We start from the raw sequence: 24,455 nt of genomic DNA, 5'->3' as shown, positions 1-24,455 counted from the left end.
CACGGTCGCGGACTACGATCGAGGACTCGTCGCCATGGCGAGCGCACTTGCCTACGAAACGGACAGCGAGATCTCGACCCTGCGAGTCTTCGCCACCGGGGCTGGAGCGGGGGAACTTGATGGAGTCCTTTTTTCCGACGCTATACAACACCTCCCTCGCCGCGGCCATGACGAGGTCACCCGAGTCTAACAGGTCCTTGAGCTCTGGCGTGGTAATCCAGCCCTCGTTTTGTTCCAAGTGCTGCCCTACCCTCCCGAAAGTGTAGGGGTGGCAGGCCTTACAGAACCCCCACTCGGTCAGCTGAATGGCCCCGGTCAGTTGAAGAACCTCGCTCAATGGCCGTCCCGCAACATCCGCGATGCGATACACGTTCGTAGGGAAGCCGTACCAAATCAATGGCGTCCGAGGCGCCGCCGAAGACGCTGTCCTCGCATCCTAGGTACGCCGCACGCATGTCGATGTGCGCATGAGGCTGCGCCCCTAAGTTTTCCTTGCTATTCCACACTTTGGACTCAACCTGCGCCGCTCGCCAGACGTCCCTGTATTTAAGAGGCGTTGGCCTGATGTTCTCTCTTTGGGTCCACTTCTTGAAGCGATACCCTATTGCGCCGCCAATCGAGTGCGTAGCTTCGGTGTACTCTTGGTAGGCTGGGTGATCATCAGGGAGCCATTGAGGATCATGTCCAGTCTTGTCTGTAAACGCCCTGTCGATAGCCCATCCGTCTTGTCCCGATCGGTACAGTTTGCCTTCGTGCCTGACTATAACACGCCCACACAGCCAGATCCTCGTGCTTCTGGGGATCGCCCTGTTTATAAAGCGGATGAGCACCTCTCGCACCTTCGCCTCGCGCGTCTTTGTGGCAGCACTGGTGGCGCGAAGCGCTGCCTCCCCCTGGCATAACGAACGAAGCTCCCTCTTAGCCTCGAAGTCTAGGCCGTGGACCCTCGCGATCGCAGGTGGTTCAGTCGGAAGCTCCGCCCAGGCGTGGTTATTGTTGCAAGGGATGGTGATCCTTGTCTTAGTCTCGTACTTCCCCGAGTCCCACAGGACGTTACCCAGGGCGTCCACGGCTACTAGCTTTACCTCGAGCTTCCTTTCCATCTCAAAGGGGTCTTCTTTGGTGCATCCCGTAGTGGCCAGCTTCTTGTCAAATCGCTCGAGGATCTTGCCTCGTGTCTTGGTTAGACCAAGGGAGCGCGAGGTGCCGCAATTCCTCAAGAAGTCGGCAACATAGCTCACAACACAGTTAGCGAAGGCGTCACTTCCCTCTCGCTCAAACATTGGCCCAGGCTCACCATTTTGCTCTGGTAGAGGGCAAAGCTCGTATCTCACGTAGACGAGGTACTCTCGTCCTTTCTCCCAAATACCCACATCGATGCCTTCCAGGGCACCGATTGCGATTTGGCCCCCTCTTTTCCCTTTGTAAGCTGCGCTCTCTAGATCATTTATCAAAACAAAGGAACTGGCTGATGGAATAGAGCAGGACATAAGGAGTGAGCTAACAAACACTGGAATCCAACTCTTACAGGAAGATAAGTGCAACTTAGATAAACTTAGTAATGAAATGTGGGAAAATATGTCCAAGTTGGGGATGGTTTGGGCGATGGAAAAAGCTCAGGAAGTTGAGGTGCAGGAAATACAGAAGCTTGTTTGTAACTTGAAAAGAGACATAGACAAAGCTTTGCATAACCATTTAGCTACTGGTAGTTCCGCTTCAACAGTTCAGTCGCAGACCACAGGTGGGCCCCAAGCTCCCCATTGTTCCACAGGGATCCCACAAGTACCCAACCCTGTCAGTGAAAACTTAGTTATCTCACAGTCCAGTGCTAGCATCCAAACACTCCCAAGTCCAATCCAGATGACAGCAAATGGGACTCCAGATGTTCCCCAGTCAAATTTCCTTACCACAGGAATCCCAGTGATTCCTCAGTCCAATGTCCTTACCACAAGGACCCCAGTAATGTCCTACAGTCCTACAACAGAGAATGGAACTCCAGATGTTCCCCATTCAAGTTTCCCTACCACAGGGATCCCAGTGATTTCTCAGTCCAGTGTCCTTACACCAGGCTACTCATCAGCTAACACAGGTTACCCAACAGCTATCCCAGGCTACTCATCAGCTAACACAGGTTACCCAACAGCTATCCCAGGCTACCCATCAGCTAACACAGGCTACCCAACAGCCACCCCACGCTACCCACCAGCTAGCACAGGCTACCCAACGGTGACCCATCCAAAAAATGGCATTCCTAGCTTTTATGAAACCCCACGTCGACCCCCATTGCAGACTTATTATCAACCCTGGTCACTGGGATATAATCCCTTTGGAACTAGAACCTCTTTGAACTCTGAAGTGAGTTTAAAGAGGATTTCGCTCCCAATCTTCTCTGGGTTAAGGAAAGATTGGCCGGAGTTTAAGTCTGTTTGGAAACAACTAGCAGAGAATGCATACAGCAATCAAGCTGCACTAGCCAGCGAACTTAAGCGGTCTGTTAAAGGGGAAGCGAAAGAACGCATAAAGTCGGTGTATGTCACGAAACCAGAAACATATGATATAATGTGGAAGAAACTTGAAGCATATTATGATGACACTAGTGCTAGTGTCCAGACAGCACTTGACGATATCATTAAGTTAACTCAAGTCTAGGACAGAGACTACAAGGGACTTGTACACATGATTGATGTAGTTGAATGTGCTTATTCGCAACTGGAAGAGATGAAGAAAGTTGATGTCCTGACCATGAGAGATGTTGACTTTGTTAGTGAATTGTTGCCTGTGCATTCAAAGATAGAATGGATTAGAAAGTACCATAATTTGTCAGTTGAAGATAAAGTCCACCCCTTTTCCCATTTTATGAAGTTCCTGGAGACTGAAAGAGAAGCTGTAGCTCGCTTGGCGGAGAAGCAGCATTTGCCCCCGAAACGGGCAAAAAGTATTGGGCGTGGTAGAGGGCAAACCCACCTTGGTGACGGTGCAGGCACCCCTAAGTCGAAGAAAGAGTTTTTCCAGTGTGCATACCCTTCGCATCGCAAAGACACCATCAAGCACAAGACACAAGATTGTAAAGAGTTTCAAAGGCTAGACATATACGGAAAAGGGGGCAAGCTGGACGTTTTAAAGCAAGTGAATGCATGCTTCAAATGCTTTTCAGACCATCTCAGGAGCAAGTGCCCGAGCACACGGCTCTGTAGCAAGTGTCAAAGTGGTGACCACCATGTCTTGCTGTGTAAGGCGCAGAAAGAAACTCAGGCCGAATCCCATGCACAAGGGGAAAGTCACATTTCAACAAATGGGACACGCCTTGTTCCAGGAGACAGTCTGTCCTTGTACCCTATAATACAAGCTGATGTTTCTGGAAATAGTAAGAAAGCGACGGTGACCGTGTTTTGTGACGGTGGTTCGGACACAACTTACATCACTCATAAGGCTAAAAAAATATTCGCTGGATGTTACAACAATGGGGAATGTCCAAAAGACCTACAACACAGCACAGTATCCGTTTTCCCTTAAAACTGTCAAGGGTAAGAAGGTTGAGATCATTGCGTACGGTATTGATAGAATCACGGGTCCAGTCAGCCAACTGGACATGCGCACTGTCGCAGAACTGTTTCCTGAGCATGACCCAGAATCCCTACAGAGGAAGTCCTCCAGCGTTGATGTTCTTTTGGGGTGCGACTACTTTGGCCTACACCCCAAGAAGGAAGAAGCACGAAGTGGAGACCACCTAAGTGTTATGTCTGGTGACTTGGGGATCTGTCTGCAAGGTACTCATGCAAATTTGAAGGAAGAGACAACGCACGATGTCAATCTTGTGAAGACCATACACGAGTGCAGAATTAAGTTTAACACACTCCATGTTCGCTTGGATTGTCACGAACAGTTTCGCCCAGTTGTGCCTCTATGCACAGTCAAGACTGAGGTGCCTGCGGAGCAAGTCAGCCGACTCGGAGCAACAAACAACGCCCGTGTTGACAAGAAGTTGTCGGATCATAGTGATGCCTTCATTCATGGAGAAGAGTTAGGTACTGAGACCACACCTCGGTGTGGTGGTTGTCGCTGTGGCAAGTGTCCAACAGTTGGTCACACATACTCATTCAGAGAGGAACAAGAGTTGAAGATGATACAGGATAATCTGCAGTACGATGAGAACAAGCAGCAATGGATAACCAGCTATCCATGGCTCACAGACCCAACTACGTTGCCTGATAATTATGATATTGCTTTGGCAACTCTCAAGAAAACGGAGCACACCTTGCTCAAGGACGAACAGTGGGCGGATACGTACAAGAGACAGATGGAGGATATTGTGGCTAGAGGAGTTGCTCGAAAGCTTTCTGATCAAGAGAAGGAAGGATGGAACGTACCGGCATTCTACATCTGCCATCTAGCGGTTAGTAATCCTCGGTCTCAGTCCACGCCTGTCAGGATTGTGTTCAATTCTAGTCAGGTCTGCCATGGAGCATCTTTGAACTCTTACCTTGCTAAGGGACCCGACGGCTATATGAACAGTTTACTAGGAATCTTGTTACGATGGAGAGAGGAGCAAGTTGCACTGGTGGGAGATATAAAGAAGATGTTCAACTCGGTCTTGCTTAGACCACTAGAGCAGCACTGTCATCGATTTCTGTGGCGAGATCTGCAGACTGACAGAGACCCAGATGTATACGTCATGGAGCGAGTTAACATGGGAGACTCACATGCGCCAGCTATCAGCACAGAGGCTATTTACAAGACAGCTGATCTTTTCCGAGAAGACAGTCAAGAAGCAGCAGAGCTCCTAGAGAAGTCAAGTTATGTGGACGATTTTATAGATTCGTTTCCAAGTAAAGAGGACGCAGTGAAGACTGCAAGTGAAGCCGAAGCCATGCTCGCGAAAGGAGGATTCAAGATCAAGTGCTGGCAGTTCAGCGGCGAACCCTTTGCTCGCAAGGGTGAAGACTTGCAGCTAACGGATGATAGTGAAGTCAAGTCTCCCAAGGATCCACGTGACATGCTGAAAGGAACTGAGGATAATCTGCGCGTTCTCGGTGTAGGATGGCAACCAGTCAAAGACACCTTAGTCTATAAGGTCAGCTTGAATTTTAGTAAGAAGAGGAAGGGGATACACACCGAAGCTGATATCGAACAATCCGATTTGCCGAGGTCGTTGCTTGCAGTTCTTACGAAGAGGATGGTTCTGGGGCAAGTAATGAAGATTTATGACCCCTTGGGTTTCATCTGCCCATTTACGTTGTTTGGAAAGGTGCTGCTGAAAGAGACATGGGCAAGGGACATCGGATGGGATGATCAACTTTGAAATGATCTTCGAGGTAGATGGTCTGATTTTTTCAGCAATCTTTTCCAGCTCGAGCATCTAGAGCTCGACAGATGTCTTCGTCCTCCCAATGCTGAGGAGAAGCCGTGGCTGATCATCTTAAGTGACGGAAGCGACTTGGCGTATGGCTTTGCAGCTTATGTCAGATGGCAGCTACAAGAAGGAGGCATCATGGCTAAGAGTCGAATCGCCCCTGTGACCAAGCTCTCCACTCCCCAAATGGAACTGAATGCAGCTGTTCTATCCAAGAGAGGGCGCAAGGTTATTGAGAAGGAAATGCGCTTGGAGTTCGATAGAGTTTTGCAACTAGTGGACTCTGAGACAGTACTGAATATGATAAACAAGACGAGCACTCGCTTCAAGGTCTACGAAGGAGTCAGAGTTGGTGAGATACAGGCTGCAACAGATGGCGACATGTCGTGCTGGGCGTGGATGTCGGGAAAGGACAACACCGCAGACTGGCTTACCCGTGGCCGCTCACCCAAGGATCTACACGAAGACTCTGACTGGTGGAAAGGACCCCCTATTCTCACCAAACCGATTGAAGAATGGGGACTGAAGTTCGGCTTACAGCATGAAGATCCACTTCCTGGAGAGAAGAAAGTCAGTGTTGCGAATGTCGCAAAGCGGAGAGAAACAGATAGTCCATTCATCGACTACAAGCGATACAGTGACATCAATCGTGTCATATGGGTTGTTGCAAGACTCCGAGGTATCGCTAAGAAAAGATCGTTCTCCGGAGGCAGAACTTCAGAAATCCTTGCTCGAGACCTGCAAGAAGCAGAAGACTTTGTAGTCAAGGACATTCAGAAGTCGCTGCAGAGTGAAATGAGTAAGTCTAGTCGCAAGGGTGGAAAAGGTGGTCGTTACCAGAGGCTACACCCTACGTTCGATGAAGATTGTTTCTGGGTAGTTGGAAAGCGCTTGAACAGTTTCAATGCCATGACTCCAGACTCGAGACTACACAGGTTACTTCCATCCAGTCACCGAGGGACACGCTTGTTAATGGAACGCGCTCATCGTGCAGGACATAGAGGACGAGGTGCAACCCTTGCTAGATTCCGGCAGTACTACTGGGTCCCTCATGGAGGTTAACTCGCCATGTCAGTCAGGAAGAATTGTCAGTTATGCAAGTTGCGCGAGGCAACCCTTTTAGAGCAAGAGATGGGCCCACTCCCAGACGCGAGACTCCGGCCGGCACCTGCGTTCAACAGTGTGATGCTCGATCTGTTTGGACCCTACACAGTACGAGGAGAAGTGCAGAGGCGGACAAGTGGAAAGGCGTATGGTGTCATCTTCACAGACCTCACAATGAGAGCAGTTCACATTGAGGCAGTGGATACGACACGAGCTCATTTCTCATGGCCTTGAGCAGATTCGCAAGCATGCGTGGTTGGCCAGAGATGATCTACAGTGATCCCGGCCCGCAATTGATTGGAGCAGATCGTGAGTTGAAAGAGCACTGGGAGAATATAGACCGAGAGGCACTTCAAAAGGCGGCGGCAGATTAAGGTCTGAGTTGGGTGTTTGGACCAGCAGACAGCCCGTGGAATCAAGGAGCGGTAGAAGCATTAGTAAAGAGTGCAAAGCGCGCCATCCACTTCGCAGTGAATGATCAGAGATTATCAGTCCCCGAGTTCCAGACGCTGAGCAGCGAGGTGACCAACCTGTTGAATGAACGACCCATCGGTAACTTTCCAAATGCTGATTCGGAAGTGAACGTTTTAACGCCCAATATTTTACTTCTTGGTCGCGCTACTGCCGTCAATCCGCTGGGATGGCAACCTCGCGGAACAGGGCGTATAACTACACGCTACCACCTCGTCCAGTCGATAACCGATGCATTCTGGACGAAATGGACGGAGCTTTATGCACCAACTCTGTTAGTACAACGGAAGTGGCACACCTGCCATCGCAACCTCAAGCCTGGAGATATAGTGATTGTTGCCGATAAGAACATGCTACGCGGAGAGTATCGACTCGCCGAAGTAAAGGAAGCGTTTCCGGGAAGTGATGGCAAAGTAAGACAGGTCAAGATCAGGTACAAGACATACAAAGTTGGCGAGAATGTGCGGAAATACAATGGCGCAAGAGACATTGTAGTATCTAGAAGCGTTCATCGACTCGCGCTGTTAGTGCCAGTAGACTACGATGTTGAGCAAGCTGAAGAGCAATACAAGAAGGACATTGATTTTGTTTGATATACCTTTATTGCGTTTCAGAGACATTCAGTGACATTCACATTCGTTATAATACATAAGTAGTCATTAATGTCGCAATCGCAGCGACGTGCCCCCCTTCCGGTGTACCGGAACCGGAAATAATGAGTGTATCGCGCGATTGCATAATAGACGGTCAGCGGTTTCGCGAGGGAGAGTAATGGCGGCGCCCGACCACGAAGGTATTTTGTGTTGTTAAAGGGACCAAAGTGTGAGTATTTACCTAGTATTTCCCTGATTTAATGTTCTTTATGTAGGATGGAGACCGCAATTGTAATGCACCTGTTGTTTGTTTTTTGGTTTTACCGAGTTAAAGTTTAAATCCAAGGATTATTGTACGAAAAGGACTCGCTTAAAATAAATTTTGGTATCTCTTTGATGTATACTCTCGTGTGAGGGGTGATCCGGCACAGGGGTCTACCATCTCGAGCACCAGCGGAAGCACTGCGTTCGCCCGCAGAGACTCTCGCTCGTGCGAGACCCACCACACCGAGCCGTCGTCACTAATATCAGGCCCCCGCACAACCGGCTTTAGAGAAATGACACCTGTTCCACCAAGATCTCGTATCTCCTGGTAAACACTGGCGCTTATGTCTTGGCCCCGAAGATGGGCGCCGCTGACGAAGAGAGAATAGTACTCCTCGGGGTCTAAGCCCTCTGGGCCCTCTTGCTGCCGTCCCGGCAGCAAAGGGTCGACTTCCTCCGTCCACACTTTCTCCGGTACGAGCGGCTTAAGCAGCTTGTGTTTGACATCGTCGGGGATGTTCTGAACCAGCCCCGCCGGTACGGCGGGAGCCTCTTTGTCAGGCACGCTATCGAGAATCTCCTGGTAAACACTGGCGTTTATGTCTTGGCCCCGAAGAGTGGCATCCACGCTTGGGAACCGAAGATGGGCGCCGCCGACGAAGAGAGAATAGTACTCCTCGGGGTCTAAGCCCTCTGTTCCCTCTTGCCGCCGTCCCGGCAGCAAAGGGTCGACTTCCTCTGTCCACACTTTCTCCGGTACGAGCGGCTTAAGCAGCCTGTGTTTGACATCGCCGGGGATGTCCTCGTCCAGGATGTTCTGGACCAGCCCTGCCAGTACGGTGGGCGCCTCTTTGTCATGCATGCAACCGAGAACCTCTTCTATGTAAGCCTCCATGTTTGGGCACACCTTGTGCCACCCAGTCTCTAACTGAGCGTTTGGGTATGCCCTGCGCCACCCAGTCTCTAATTGACCGTACTGCGGGCAGCGATGTCAGACAGGACAAGTGCGAACCATTCCCGAGCGCGCCTCTCGATGCCACGCATCCTCTGGCCTTCACGATTCGCTCCGCAGGGGCGACACAACCGCGCCTCCGACTGAGTCCCTATGCCGCAGACCCTGCACGGCACGGGGAGGGGGCTGCCCTTACGGAGCCTTTGGAGGTGCACCTTGCAGTAGGTGTCCATGCACCTCCGGCCGCACGTGTTTGCGTGGCCGATCTTTAGCCACCCGCAATAATCTTTTCCGCACTTTATCCTTCGAACGCTCGGTATACCACAGGACAGACGGATGTCTAATTGCAAGTCCTTGGGGGTTCGAACTGCATCATTGGAAAAATATAGCCTTGATACTTCATAACAGCTTCATTTATTAGGGTGCGAGTCACAAAGTCCTTAAAAACGTATGTCATGAAGTACCAAGCTCAATTACCCCAAAAAGCCTACACCCTAATTATTCATGTACGTGAAACGCGCCCGGCCTACACGCCCTAATTATTCATGTACGCGCGCGCCCGGCTTGCAGCCCTAATTAATTATTCATGTACGTGAAACGCGCCCGGCCTGGAGCCCTAATTAATTATTCATGTACGCGCGCGCCCGGCCTGAAGCCCTAATTAATTATTCGTGTACGCGAAACGCGCCCGGCCTACAGCCCTAATTAATTATTCATGTACGCGAAACGCGCCCGGCCTGCAGCCCTAATTATTCATGTACGCGAAACGCGCCCGGCCTGCAGCCTTAAATATTCATGTACGCGCGCGCCCGGCCTACAGCCCTAATTAATTATTCATGTACGTGAAACGCGCCCGGCCTACATGAACAATTGCCCTAATTATTCATGTACGTGAAACGCGCCCGGCCTACATGAACGATTGCCCTAATTATTCATGTACGTGAAATTTTATACGCTTGATATATAAAGACGTGGCTGGGGGGCTCGGAGGGGGGATTCGCACCTCCCAGGCCTAAGACGGGAGACGGGGCTGGGAGGCCCGAAGGGGCGATCTGCGCCTCCCACTAGTTTCTCTGAAACCCCCTGGTCCCCCCCCCCCCCCCCCCAGCATAAACAGATTCCGGTGCCAACGTAAGCGAGAGGCGCCGTCGAGATCGATTACATAGTCTAGACCGTCACTTCCTGTATTCTTCTGGTTGATTGACATTCGATAGTCCAATGAACAAAGTTTGACTGTGTTTATAACATTGGCGACGAGCGATAAAGGAACCTATGGCAGCAGAAACAGATTCCGGTGCCAACGTAAGCGAGAGGCGATTTCGAGATCGATTACATAATCTAGACCGTCACTTCCTGTATTCTTCTGGTTGATTGACATTCGATAGTCCAATGAACAAAGTTTGACTGTGTTTATAACATTGGCGACGAGCGATTAAGGAACCTATGGCAGCATAAACAGATTCCGGTGTCAACGTAAGCGAGAGGCGACGTCGAGATTGATTACATAGTCTAGAGAGTCACTTCCTGTATTCTTCTGGTTGATTGACATTCGATAGTCCAATGAGCAAAGTTTGACTGTGTTTATAACATTGGCGACGAGCGATAAAGGAACCTATGGCAGCATAAACAGATTCCGGTGCCAACGTAAGCGAGAGGCGCCGTCGAGATCGATTACATAGTCTACACCGTCACTTCCTGTATTCTTCTGGTTGATTGACATTCGATAGTCCAATGAACAAAGTTTGACTGTGTTTTTAACATTGGCGACGAGCGATTAAGGAACCTATGGCAGCATAAACAGATTCCGGTGACAACGTAAGCGAGAGGCGACGTCGAGACCAATAAAATAGTCTAGACCGTCACTTCCTGTATTCTTCTGGTTGATTGACATTCGATAGTCCAATTAGCAAAGTTTGACTGTGTTTATAACATTGACGACGAGCGATAAAGGAACCTATGGCAGCATAAACAGATTCCGGTGCCAATGAAGCGAGAGGCGACGTCGAGATTGATTACATAGTCTAGACCGTCACTTCCTGTATTCTTCTGGTTGATTGACATTCGATAGTCCAATGAACAAAGTTTGACTGTGTTTATAACATTGGCGACGAGCGATAAAGGAACCTATGGCAGCATAAACAGATTCCGGTGCCAACGTGAGCGAGAGGCGATGTCGAGAGCTACCCGAGGTCCCCAAATCGTAAATATTTATCACAAATCGTGTAGAAGTTCTTGACAAGAATCATATAATAACATAAATAACGCCTCAATTGAAATTTTATTATAACGTAATAAAATACCAATCTCTATACGGTGAAACTATATAAAAAGGAAAAATATGTAACAAATGAAGCAATGTTATGTGTACAAAATCATTAAAATGTGGTGTATAGTACAACTCTGTGTTTCAGGGCCTCACCTATGTACTTTGCTCATTCATCTCCTATATGGTTATCACAATGTTCAATTTAGTAATTTTACAATTCTTATGTCTAGATGCCTCACCTATGTACTTTGCTCCTTCATCTCCTATATTATTAAAGCCGATAAACAACTGAGTAAGTTTACAATTCTCATGTCTAAGTGCCTCACCTATGTACTTTGCTCCTTCATCTCCTATATTATTAAAGCCGATGTACAACTGAGTAAGTTTACAATTCTCATGACTAAGTGCCTCACCTATGTACTTTGCTCCTTCACCTCCTATATTATTAAGGCCGATGTACAACTGAGTAAGTTTACAATTCTCATGACTAAGTGCCTCACCTATGTACTTTGCTCCTTCATCTCCTATATTGTTACCACACATGTCCCACTTAGTAAGTTTACAATTCTCATGTCCAAGTGCCTCACCTATGTACTTTGCTCCTTCATCTCCTATATTAGTTTTGCTGATATTCAACTTAGTAAGTTTACAATTCTCATGTCCAAGTGCCTCACCTATGTACTTTGCTCCTTCATCTCCTATATTGTTTCTTCTCATGTTCAAATGAGTAAGTTTACAATTCTCATGTGCAAGTGCCTCACCTATGTACTTTACTCCTCCAACTCCTATATTAGTAAAGCTGATGTCCAACTGAGTAAGTTTACAACTCTCATTTGCAAGTGCCTCACCTATGTACTTTGCTCCTTTATCTCCTATATTATTATTGCTGATGTTCAACTTAGTAAGTTTACAATTCTCATGTCCAAGTGCCTCACCTATGTACTTTGCTCCTTCATCTCCTATATTATTATTGCTGATGTTCAACTTAGTAAGTTTACAATTCTCATGTCTAAGTGCCTCACCTATGTACTTTGCTCCTTCATCTCCTATGCTGTTGACTGTGAGGTACAATTTAGTAAGTTTGTTGCCAAAATTCTGCAACAATGTTAGAACTTCCTTACAGCTAATCAAACCAATATTATTATTGGGCATTAATAGTGTATTGAGGTAAGGCGCATGCTTCAATACATTCACAACAGCAGACATGTCAGCGGGTCCAAGTCCACATTGGGAAAAGTCAACTATATTTAAGTCCATTCTTTCAAGTTTACCCTGCAGCAATGCTTTAGCCTCCATCTCACTAGCTGATTCATATAAGCAGTGGCACACATCCACAGCAAGTGTTGTGTCTTCTGCAACTGGCCACTCCTTTTGATCAGTCACTCTTTCTGGAAGGAGTCTGCATGTGACTTCATGGGTATTGGAAAGCCCTGCCACAAACCGTGTGACTATTTGCCATGCACCGTCATTGATATGGTTCTCAACAAAGCTCTTTAAATCTTCTTCCGAATATGTGTCTGTCACATGCTTAGCTGCTAGAAACTCCTGCAGTGTCAGGTGAATAAAGCAAAAGTATTGTTTAGAGGGCTCCACCAGTGAATTTGAACGTATTTTAGGTAAACTGTGAAGCAGCCCACAATTCAATAATGCAGCATCTATCTTATCAGACTCGAATATCAATTTCCTATCTCTAATTCCTTCAAATGCTAGCTTTCCAAGAGGCTTGAAAACGTCTTCATTTTCAGGTTTCAGGTCTTTAAAGGGTTTGTACATGTACTTTCCCAGGTCACATTTTGAACATAAATACGCTTTGTTGTTATTTCGCATGTGGAAGAATATTTTCAGAAACATACTGTAAATCTCTGTAATCTTTACAGGCAGCAAATGATCAGAACTAGTTGAAACTTGAAGAAGAATTTGAAGAAGACAATGACAAATAATAAAGCAGTTTACTGGAATGTAGCAGAGGGAATGTAGATTTGCATTCTGTTGTATGTGTTCCCATATGGTTGGTTGGCTCTCTGCAAATTTGGTGACATAGTCTTTGACTTGTTCAAATGAGAATCCAAGAATCTCAACAGTTCTATTCAAACAGTTTCTAGGAAGGTTCCTCAGACATTCAACAGCAGTTGGACGTGTTGTTGTTATAACTGTTGCTTTGCGTAGGAGTTTTCTAGACCATATCTTACGAAAAAGTATATGTGGAGCCATTTTCCCATCTGTGCTTATTAATTCTGAATCTTCACTTTGAGAAATATTTGATCTAGATGAAAATTCATCAACACCATCTAAATACAAAATGAGCTTGCTTGGGTTTAGAGTAATGTAGTTTAAAATGTAGCTTATCTCATTATCATCAAGCCCTTGTGTTGTAGTAGAAAGAGTCAAAAGGTCCCTGATATTGATGTCAGAAGTAGAGGAAACATTCCGAAAAGCAATAGACAAAGCTACCTCATCCCTGGACTTGCTTTCAGCCCACAATCGCAGGAGCCTGGTGCACATCATTGTCTTTCCAATGCCAGGTCGGCCAACAACAAGCACATTTTTGTGTTCAGCATCGATTATATCTGCTATCTGTGTTAGCTCACAAGTGTCATTAACACGTTTTGGTGGGTACACTTTCAATTGTTCAGATCTTTCATGGGGGAAGTCCATTGTTGCTCTGTTCTCATGGATTGTGACATTCACATAAATCTTATCTGTATCCAGGTCGTGTGGCTGAGGGCCTTCCCCAGGATTAGAACGAAATGGTGCTCTGAGATCAGGAAGACTCTTTGTGTGTTCCAAGAAGTTCTTTTTCATTTTGCTGATGATATTCGATAATTCAAGTTGTTGCTTATTGGACCCTCCTAAGAAATTTTGATAAAATTGCAAATCATTGAAACAAGCTCTCCTTCTTTTAACCGTGTATAACACCCACAGAAATTCTACGAAGGCAACGAAAGCAAAAACTCCATTTACCACCAATAACCCCATTACCCAATGTTTTTTCTTACTCGCCGCCTGGTTATAACAATCATACGTTATGTTGGCGAAAACGACAGCAGTGGAATTCCTTTGCCGTTTGATAGATCTGCATTCAAAGTTCGACGGAAAGCCATAAGGGTAAAAATACCCAGTTTGTGACACCATAAATATTATTCCCAATAGAATTCTTGCGGTGAGTTGACCAATGTAGGACCAAACTAATTTGGTTTTGTTCTCTGGCTGGGTTGGCTGAAGTGGCTGGAGTTCGGCATCATTTGTTTCGTGGTTTTTAATCCTCTCGACTCTCCTCTTTGTAAAACACGAGTAGATCACAAACACAAGGAGGATAACGAAAAAGTTGATCAGTACAAACACGAATAGAGGGATGATTTTCATGTAGTCCTTTTCGTAATTTCCAAAGCATTGTTTAGTAATCCAAGCATTATCTTTCAATGATTCTGTCTTGCATTTGAAATCCACGCGGGATTCGTTCTCATAAAAATCCGAAGTGGGGCCGATAAACACGACAAATACTACAAACCATGCAAAACCCGCAACATAGCTGTACCAAGTCAGAGTTTCTGGTTCCAATAAGTGAAGACACTGCTCCATTTTTTGGCTGCACTTGAGTTTAACGTTGAATTGCGTTGGGAAATATCTCAGGGGCGTAGACGGAGCTCGCGCCCACGACGACTTCTTTAATTCCAGCGGATGATCAATGAATTAATGAGACCACAGGCCTCCCACCTTTTCCATTGATGTTTACTGTGTACTAGAAATGAAATAGGGGGCATCTCAAAATTTGATAGAGTAAAATATACTTGTAAAGTAAAGTAAATGCTCGGAGCGATGGCAAATACAACTGTTATCGGGTTTCCTGTGGATGGTAAGAGTTGTGACGTCACAGGAAACCATCTCCCCGAACGCCTAGTGAAATTCGCCAAATACAAAATGGCGACCAGAGAATAGCGGATATGCTGCAGGAAAATCAACCTTATGTTATGTAAAAGTAGCAAACGGAGGAATACGTTCAAAGACGCTTTTATTTTATGGGTTGGCTTGGCTGTTTTGCCTCGAAGATTCGATGAGATGTTTGGAGGAGTTTGTTCCACGCATAACCGCACACATATTGGTCATCTTTGATAATTTCCCAGAGGTGTTCAGAACGAACTGACACTCTTGGTAATGACTTATTTTAGCTGTTTCAATGTCAAATTTAGTTTCAGATTTTATACTTAAACTTTTTGTTTGTTGGCGATGATAAATAGAAACACTGCAGCTTTTGTTGTTTTGTTTTTAACTGTAATTGTTTTTCGGAATGCTCAGTTTGTCCTCAATAGCTAGTTGATAATCTTATCCGGGTGTTGTTTTAGCAATGGAGTGTTAGTATTTGAAGCCTTTTAAATGGCAGCCCAGCTTCTTTCAAAGGGAACAACCTTTGGTCTGAAAAAAAATAAAACTATTTGATATTTTTTACTCAAAAAGTTTGGATAAGTCTTCTGAAGGTACACAAATAGTCCAAGTTCTTGATCTGGAAATTTGAACCATTTTGCTTTTGATATAAACCAATGTTTGAGCTTATGATTGTTCTCAAGTCTGGCACATAGCTAGGGGTGAGGGTAGGGGCTGGATGCTTCAGACTCAACCAACACCTGGGTATGCAAGTGTGATCAATGCATGATGTACTACTTGAGGCTAACATAAACTAATCACTGAATTTGTATTTTATTTTCATTGTTGCCACTAAATTTACCCTTAGAAATCACTCCAGTATATCCCAAGTTGCCCTTGTCTTTGCCCTTAGCTTTAACAGATCAGGTGATTGTATAAAGGCTTTTATCAGACCATTTTGTGTAGGCTACCTCACGGTTTATCTCTGAGCACAGGAAACCCGGTAAGAACGCCTGGGACTAGGCTGAGGTTTAAGGACAGTTGACACTGTGATCGACTAAAAACGGTTGATTTTCTTTGGATTTTATTTTTTGCTTCAAATTAAATTATTGACGGTTTCGAGAACGTAGTTTTTGAGCATACATGATTCTGCTGATCTATTGAAAAACGCGACATTTTTTTGGTAGCTAGAGATCAAGTCGATCATTTTTAAGAACACAAATGCAAAATGCATTGAAATAACATTGAATATTATATTGAGACAACATCGAACAACACGAATGCAAAATTTAACCATCTCATGCCATTACAGTTTGCGAAGCATTCTGGAAATCCACTCAAACATCCACGCAAGCTCGCCCCCAGGGTCTTCTTGGTAATTTTCAGCTGGACACCATATTGAAAAATACCCAGGAGACCGTGGGGACGAGGTTGACATCCACGAAGAGACGGTCAGTCAACACGCCTTTCCCACAGAGACAGACCCGGATGTAAACAACTTTGGAATCAATTTGGTTTCAGAAAACACAGCATTTAGAGAGATATGGTGATTAATTTATTAAACTTTATTTTCTCACATAGACAAAGCAAACAAGACTAAATAGAGTTTTGACCGCAAAGCACTGTTAGAAAATTTGGATACCGCTGTTACTAGGTACAGCGATGTTTACCTTGAAGGGCTGTAAAAAAATTAAAATAGATGGGGGGTTGGAATCTGTTTCCTGTCTGCCCCTGCGTCTTGGCACGAATTCCCGATTCAGACCGAAAAAGCATGGTTCCATAACAATCGTACATATATCATACTCGAAGATCCAGCGTACTTTGCGGGCGCTCTAAGCCCCGCAAAGTACGCGGGGATGACCTTTGGGAGCGCCCGCAATGTACGCTGGATCTTCGAGCATGTACATATATTCACGAGTCAACTATTACAAGTTTGTTTTGTTTACATTTATAGTTTTCAATAAACCATGCAATAAACCAAACAAATAAAATCCTTATTGTCACGATAGCTTTCAGCCTTGTATTAATCTCCCGTAAGCGACAACAACTATTGTTCGAGTATTTGGTGTCCAGTGAAGCTTTTCGCCATTGAGTATTGTTAATGACCAGACAGATAGTCAAATTCTTTAAGAATGACGACATACAGCCAGCAACAAGTTCAAGGTAGGTCAATGCTATTAAATCCCTGGTATCTAGGGATCCCGGTTCAACGTTTCGGTACGCGGTCTCACCTCTCTGGGATCCACGCTTCAGGATCCGAGGTCCGATTTTTTTTATCCACTTACATGAGACATACTTCCAATCAGTTCATAAACAACTTCCATAGTATTCGCTATTCTATTTGGTAGTGATTAAAGAACACCGTCTTCCTTACCCAGGTGTTTTTTTTTCTATGGTTCCGTCCCAAGCGCTTCTAGATTTAAACACTAATAACCCGTAAATTGGAGGTGAGCGAGCACAATTATTCCATTAGCACCCTCTTCACCCGTCCCCATCTTTGCAGAGTACCGATTAGTGATTCTCACAGCCATAAAAGAGTGGGGATTGCTCTAGAAGACTCCATGATATCAGACAGGGTCTTTAACAAAGATAAGTCATCCTTCTTAGGTAAGATTTTTTTTCCGATTTTCTTCTCTAGAATGTTGTTATAGCGTGGTTTGTCATACCGTGTTGTTATACGTTAGATGTATCATCTCAATTAACACAGATTGTTTAGATTTTCTCATTTCTTTTTCTTCTGCTGTTTTGCCTCTCGTTTTGGTTAACGAACTAGAAATGCTATTGTGGAGATATTCCCGCTCCCCAGGGTGGATGTAAAATTCGCTTGGAAACATCGTGATGGAGATGAGCCAACAATAGTGATAAATCGTTGATAATTTTCCAGTGTTTTAGCTTACATCACGTCTCGGTGATTTGTGTTATTTTGTTTTTAAACTCGTTAAGTTTATATTTTTATTCATGTAAATGTAAAACTACGTTGGCCGCAACTTTGTGACTCCTCATATCTCATTTCTTGTGACAATGGGGGGTCTTTCTCTACTGGATCTCCATTTTTACTTTCCCAGTTAAAAAAATAATAATTAGACAATTACTATTCCATTGAAAGGCTTATTTCACGGCCGTTGTAAAGTTTGTCAAGACCATATTTTCTTGTGTTCCTTAAAAGTCAAAGTATCTGTGTTTCTTGAGTTTTTGGGAAAAGTTCCTAAGCTGTGACTGGCTTGCGTGTGATGGAAGGTTGATGAATCTAAACAAATTCTCTTTGACGAAACATTCCCCCGCACAGTTGGTATTCCGGAAGAAAAAATATGAACAAAACACGAAAAAGAAAACACGGCTAATTTTGTTTTATCGCAAACTTGTTTCATTATAGTCTAACTTTTTACGGGAGCCGAGTACACATTCCTGACGATATTTTGAACAGCGATGTTACACCTAAATTGATTTCCAGTTGAATCCCGTCTGCGATCTGCTGTTGAAATTTGCATCTTTCGTCTATTAAAGGCCTCGTCCTATATTTATGGGTGAGTTTTAATGACTAAAAGCTAACGTCAAAGTTGTATGTGAGATGAGAATTTGCCATTTAATTTATTTGACTTTAGCCATAATGGAAGGTGCCATTGGTAACAGGGCTAGGCTTGCTGAACACCTTTTTCTAAAAGACAAGAATTCATTGTAAGGCGAATATTTTTATTTTCTGCTTAATTGTTGTAAATGCGTGAATGGCTATACACCGAAATATAATGTATTATAACACCTCAATTCTTTATAGTCCTAGCTACGAAGAAATCTCTATATTTATTCAAAATTTAAAATATGTAATTGCGAAAATGAACAAACTGATAAAAAATCCCTATGGATGTTTGCTCTTGTTTACCAAATAAAAACTTTATGATCCTTTTCTTGCGAAAACCCGACTTTCATAACAATTACCCAAAGTACTTATCTGAAAAGTAATAACTCGGCCACCTTTCATTTTGGAAAATGATCTTATGCTATTTCCAAGTAAAATTAAATTTTGTCTTTTGAGCCATTCAAAATCCTTTTAAATGGACTGGGAGAGGTTGAACAATCGGTTCGGTGGTTCTTTTAACAAAACTTGTCAAGTCATCACCAGTTAAATGAGAAAAGTGTGAATGTGTGACTCGCTCCTTAAAGTTTAATATAGAGGCCAAGCGACAAGTTGTGATTATGAGTTAAGTATTACTGCCGCGCTCTAGCAGGCACCACCATTTCAGCAATTCCAATGTGCTTTTTTCAATACTTTTGCAGCATTTTTTCTGGACCTTAAACTAGCAAGGAAAGGAAACTAAGGTAGGTTATGGAGGTATTGATTTCTAATTCATCAAAATAAAAGTCATCTTTCAACTTCTTTCATCTTTTTTCTGTAACATGTTTTTGCTATGTATGTTTTTTTAATAAAAATGTATATTTTTTAATTATAACTGAGGTCCTAAGCTTTTTTTTATTTATTCCCTAGCTGGCTTTAAGGTTAAGCTTGATTGTTAACTGTCTTTCTCATCGCCTTTCCGGTACCTTAATTAAAATATCAGTTGGATCTTAGCGTTCCCGTATAGCATTTACATGCTGGGTTCTCTCTGACTTTTTGAGTTTGTATTTTTTTATTATTCATATCTTGATTACAGCACCGCGGACCCGGCTCGTATAAGAAGGGGCTTAAAATCGTGGACGGGTATTCTGCAAACGCTCCCCCCCTCCATAAATAAACTTTCCGCCCTTGAGCGCCCCGAGCGCTTATTCGAATCATTACAGTAGCTTCTCCTTGACATTCCTATAATTCCTCGATCATAATAATAATGGTAATTTGAATCACAAGGTTTATTTTTTTTTTTTATTAGCTTCGCCACAATTGGCAGGGTAGCCGCAACAGCATGGCCATTTACAGATAATAGAAGATGTAAAAAGACTATTTACAACAAGTTATAGGAGATGTAAAAATTCATCGACAACATTATTCAACAAGTGGATGAGTCCTTTTTGCAAGAGGAGGCTTAGACTAACACTGGCAAATAAAAATAACAATGTTTTTTTTTTACTTATGTAATCTTATTTTAAAGATTAAAGACAATACACCAAAAATGGTATTAGACCAAATTTTCGTCTTTAATAAGACTTCTGAAGAATTCGGAGCGGAGCGGTCATTAATTACAAAGGGGGGGGGGGGTACGTTTTTTTAGGCGCCGATTTAGGGGGGGTTCTTTTTGGGGGCTGTCATCAGAGGAGGGGTCTCATTTCTTTGGGTGCCGAATTTAAGTGGTTTTAATATAATACTGTGCAAGAGATTCATGAAGGTAAATTCTTTATAGGACCTAATTCAAACGTCATCTTCTTTGAAGTAGACTCAAATGTCTTTGTTAAAGTCGTCGACGAAGTAGTCGTTTTCTAGAGACACAGGTATTTGTTGTTTATCTCTGTGCCACTCTTAAATTAGCGAAAAGGAAGTTGGGGCTTGGATTTGAGGGGAGGGGGGTGTTGGGTCTAGGGTTTGACAGAATCGAGTACCAGTTTTAGGTGTATATTTATTCTTCTGGTTTAGGATCACGACAATTTGGGCCTTTCGTTTTGATTTGTATTAAAAAATTATAGAAATAAAGAAAAACACCATTGTGGTTTCTTGCATGTAGTGTAAGGATGCGTGTAGTGTAAGGGATGATGAGATCGATTTCATAGTCTAGACCGTCACTTTTCCTGCATTCTTCTGGTTGATTGACATTCGATAGTCCAAGTGGGCATGTTGATAGGATAAAAAACTTCATAAATGAACAAAGTTTGACTGTGTTTACAACATTGGCGACGAGCAATTAAAAGGAACCTATGGCAGCATAAACAGATTCCGGTGCCAACGTAAGCGAGAGGCGACGTCGAGAGCTACCCGAGAGGTCCCCAAATCGTAAATATTTATCACAAATCGTGTAGAAGTTCTTGACAAGAATCATATAATGACATGATATCTCAATTTTATTATAACATATACTTGGTGCCTATACAAGTATCGCGAAATCCCTGAACTGCTCAGACGTTAGAAATACCACTTTTTCTGAATAAATACAAATCACAGAGCAATGAGAGTTTATTGTGACCTTTCTTCTAGGATATAAGACAATTACAGGAGGTGATCAACCGTAAAATATTCGAGCTAGGTAATAAGATGCCACCCGATTACTTATTTTTACACTTTACAAATATCAACGAGTAAGTTTACAATTCTCATGTCTAAGTGCCTCACCTATGTACTTTGCTCCTTCATCTCCTATATTATTATTGCTGATGTTCAACTGAGTAAGTTTACAATTCTCATAACTAAGTGCCTCATTTATGTACTTTGCTCCTTCATCTCCTATATTGTTATCACACATATCCAACTGAGTAAGTTTACAATTCTCATGTCTAAGTGCCTTACCTATGTACTTTTCTCCTTCATCTCTTATATTATTATCAATGATGTTCAAATGATTAAGTTTACAATTCTTATGTCTAAGTGCCTCATATATGTACTTTGCTCCTTCATCTCCTATATTGTTATCACACATGTTCAAATGAGTAAGTTTACAATTCTCATTTCCAAGTGCCTCACCTATGTACTTTGCTCCTTCATCTCCTATGCTGCTGGATGTTAAGTTTATTGCCAAAATTCTGCAACAATTTTTGAACTTCCTTACAGCCAAACGAATTAATATAATTATTTAACATGATTAGTGTATTGAGGTTAGGTGCATGCTTCAATACATTAACAACAGCAGACATGTAACTGGGTCCAAATCTACATTGGGAAAAGTCAACTATATTTAAGTCCATTCTTTCAAGTTTACCCTGCACCAATGCTTTAGCCTCCATCTTACTAGCTGATTCATATAAGCAGTGGCACACATTCACAGCAAGTGTTCTGTCCTTTCCAACTGGCCACTCCTTTTGATCAGCCACTCTTTCTGGAAGGAGTCTGCATGTGACTTCATGGATCTTGTAAAGCCCTGCCACAAACTGTGTGACTATTTGCCATGCACCATCATTGATATGGTCCTCAACAAAGCTCTTTAAATCTTCTTCCGAATATGTGTCTGTCACATGTTTAGCTGCTAGAAACTCCTGCACTGCCAGGTGAATGAAGCAAAAGTGTTGTTTAGGGGGCTCCACCAGTGAATTTGAAGGTATTTCAGGTAAACTGTGAAGCAGCCCACGATTCAATAATGCAGCATCTATCTTAACAGACTCGAATATCAATTTCCCATCTCTAATTCCTTTAAATGCTTGCTCTCCCAGAAGCTTAAAAACGTTTTTATTTTCAGGTTTCAGGTCTTCAAAGGGTTTGTACATGTAAGTTTTCAGGTCAATTTTTGAACATCCATACGCTTCTCTGTTGCGAGTTCGCTTGTGGAAGAATATTTTCACAAATATACTGTAAATCTCTGTAATCTTTACAGGCAGCACAGGATCAGGACTATGAAGAAGACAATGACAAATAATAAAGCAGTCTACTGGAATGTAGCAGAGGGAAAGTAGATTTGCATTCTGGTGTATGTGTTCCCATATGGTTGGTTGTCTCTCTGCAAATTTGGTGACTTGGTCTTTGACTTGTTCAAATGAGAATCCAAGAATCTCAACAGTTCTATTCAAACAGTCTTCAGGAAGTTCCCTCAGACATTCAACAGCAGTTGGACGTGTTGTTGTTATAACTGTTGCTTCGCATAGGAGTTTTCTAGACCATATCTCACGAAAAAGTATATGTGGAGCCATTTTCCCATCTGTGCTTCTTAAATCCAAATCTTCACTTTGAGAAATATTTGATCTAGATGAAAACTCATCAACACCATCTAAACACAAAATGAGCTTGCTAGGGTTTGCAGTAATGTAGTTTAAAATGTAGCTTATCTCATTATCATCAAGTCCTTGTGTTGTAGTAGAAAGAGTCAAAAGGTCCCTGATATTGATGTCAGTTCATTAAATACACCGGGGGGGAGGGAAGATTTTAACTCACGAAACAGAGACTCCCCATTCATTGCAAACATTTTTTTTCGGTGCCCCCCCCCCCCCCCCCCCTATTTCAGAACCTCAAAATTTTCATTTTTTTATTCAAAATCCTCCTCCCCCCTCAAAAGTTACATTTGTATATACTTTACTTATCCGTATTTGTTAAGAATATTTTTCCGTATAAAAGGGATAATGTCCAACCTATAAACCATTATATGTAAATCGTTTTGTGCATTTGCATGCTCCACCACTGTTTACGTTTATTCCATTTGTTACCATCGGCAAACCTAACTGTTAGATACTGATAAGCTGGAAGTATCTATTTTATGGTTTATATATTTGTTTAATATTTAATCTGTATTTGTGCTACAAACTAGATCATATCAGTAAATTTAGTGTATTTAATTAATAAATTTAGTGTATTTAATGAGCACTCTCTTATCTACGCTGTCGTTTACAAGGTCAAGATTAAGGGCCCCCGAATGGTCCCCCGAAATTTCGATGTGCTCGCAGTTTTCGGCTAATGCTCGCATGCTCCCGCAATTTTTACTGCCGTGCTCGCATGCTGGCGCATTTTTTTTTTCCGCATAAAAATGCTCGGTCTCGCAAAAAAAACGGGGTGCTCGCAAGCCCGCAAGTGCTCGCAAAAGACCATTCGGGGGCCGGAGATTACCTACACCCCCCTCCCTAAGTTGGCGGAGTGCTTATCACGCAATAGCCTGAGGACAGGCGCTTCCTCTCCACAATCTCCCTCTGCCACTCACTCCGATTTTCTCTCGCCCACGCTAGGGGAGATATCCACAATTAAGCAGGTCAAGTAGTTCATAGGAAATATATTTGAAGGTTACTACTGATAAACAAGTGAACGCAATGCGAGTAAAACATTCAATTGATAATCAATCAGTTCCACTATCTAAGTTGGGCTAAGTTGTACAGTAAGATTGCAGCTATAAGCTTACAATTATCACACAGTCCCCTAAGTAACCTGATTTGATCTTTCTCTGCCTCATAAAAATCAATACGGTGAATTGGCATATCCTCAGATTTGCCTTTTCTAAGGGTCTGTTTACATTACGAATATCAACCCTGGCTGAAGCTTTAGTATGGCCAGGCGACTGAAAATGTTTTTCATATTAGTAGCTAGCTTCAGCCTGTACTAAATTCCCTTTTTATTTATTTCAGGCAGTGTCAAATTTTGTTATTCGATGTCAAAGGTGCCAAGGTTAACAAAATTGAACCAGAGATTTTGTCATCTTTAGCTCTAAGGCGGCACCAAGCAAATAGTCCAGTTTTGAATTCAACTGTGCCATTGGAATTAAGGACACATATAAAGACAGTGTGAGCCTAAGTTTCAGATTATTGGTTCACAAATAACATCGAGATCATGAAGAATTCACATGTTTTACATTGTTTTATTTCAAGCTCTAGGAGATTTTCACTTGTATGTTACACTTGACTTATACTACCTTTGTCCATCTATTCAGCAGGCATGATGGATTTCCAAATTTGATTACTGAAGCAACCTTTGTCACATCATAGCTTTTAATGTTCTGTTGTAGTTATGTAACTATTTATTTGCATAATCTTTCAATAAATCACATGTTTCCTTGA

The 24,455-nt window shown here is 43.3% G+C and overlaps 3 protein-coding genes and 2 long non-coding RNA genes across 7 annotated transcripts; 3 read left to right on the top strand and 2 right to left on the bottom strand.

The window, feature by feature from the left end:
• The first annotated feature begins 2,676 nt into the window (after positions 1–2,676).
• LOC125560937 lies at positions 2,677–6,412 on the top strand. The gene is made up of 3 exons (XM_048723386.1): positions 2,677–3,378; positions 3,479–5,071; positions 5,348–6,412. Exons 1-3 carry the CDS (start codon positions 2,677–2,679, stop codon positions 6,410–6,412), a joined length of 3,360 nt encoding a protein of 1,119 aa, XP_048579343.1.
• A 1,347-nt stretch (positions 6,413–7,759) lies between these two features.
• Positions 7,760–8,745, bottom strand: LOC125560936. The gene is made up of 3 exons (XM_048723385.1): positions 8,582–8,745; positions 8,083–8,299; positions 7,760–7,818 (listed from the first exon to the last, which is right to left on the bottom strand). The coding sequence occupies exons 1-3, from the start codon at positions 8,675–8,677 to the stop codon at positions 7,760–7,762; spliced, it is 372 nt and encodes a 123-aa protein (XP_048579342.1). The 5' UTR covers positions 8,678–8,745.
• A 2,248-nt stretch (positions 8,746–10,993) lies between these two features.
• LOC125560992 (NLR family CARD domain-containing protein 3-like) lies at positions 10,994–14,736 on the bottom strand. Its single transcript, XM_048723735.1, has one exon. It carries the CDS (start codon positions 14,577–14,579, stop codon positions 11,178–11,180), a length of 3,402 nt encoding a protein of 1,133 aa, XP_048579692.1. The 5' UTR covers positions 14,580–14,736; the 3' UTR covers positions 10,994–11,177.
• Positions 14,737–17,563: 2,827 nt separating this feature from the next.
• On the top strand, positions 17,564–19,952 carry LOC125561006. The gene is made up of 3 exons (XR_007306999.1): positions 17,564–18,382; positions 19,131–19,172; positions 19,718–19,952. It is a non-coding gene; the product is annotated as an uncharacterized LOC125561006 (long non-coding RNA).
• Positions 19,953–20,042: 90 nt separating this feature from the next.
• Positions 20,043–24,455, top strand: LOC116617741. Of its 3 annotated transcripts, XR_007307003.1 has the most exons (4): positions 20,043–20,758; positions 20,971–21,019; positions 22,163–22,190; positions 22,298–24,455. It is a non-coding gene; the product is annotated as an uncharacterized LOC116617741 (long non-coding RNA). The 3 variants fall into 3 exon arrangements; XR_007307004.1 differs by lacking the exon at positions 20,971–21,019; XR_007307002.1 differs by having other exon boundaries at positions 20,043–21,019.

Source organism: Nematostella vectensis, chromosome 2 (genome assembly GCF_932526225.1).
Source record: "Nematostella vectensis chromosome 2, jaNemVect1.1, whole genome shotgun sequence".
Lineage (NCBI taxonomy): Eukaryota > Metazoa > Cnidaria > Anthozoa > Actiniaria > Edwardsiidae > Nematostella > Nematostella vectensis.
This window is presented reverse-complemented; position numbering and strand designations above follow the sequence as displayed.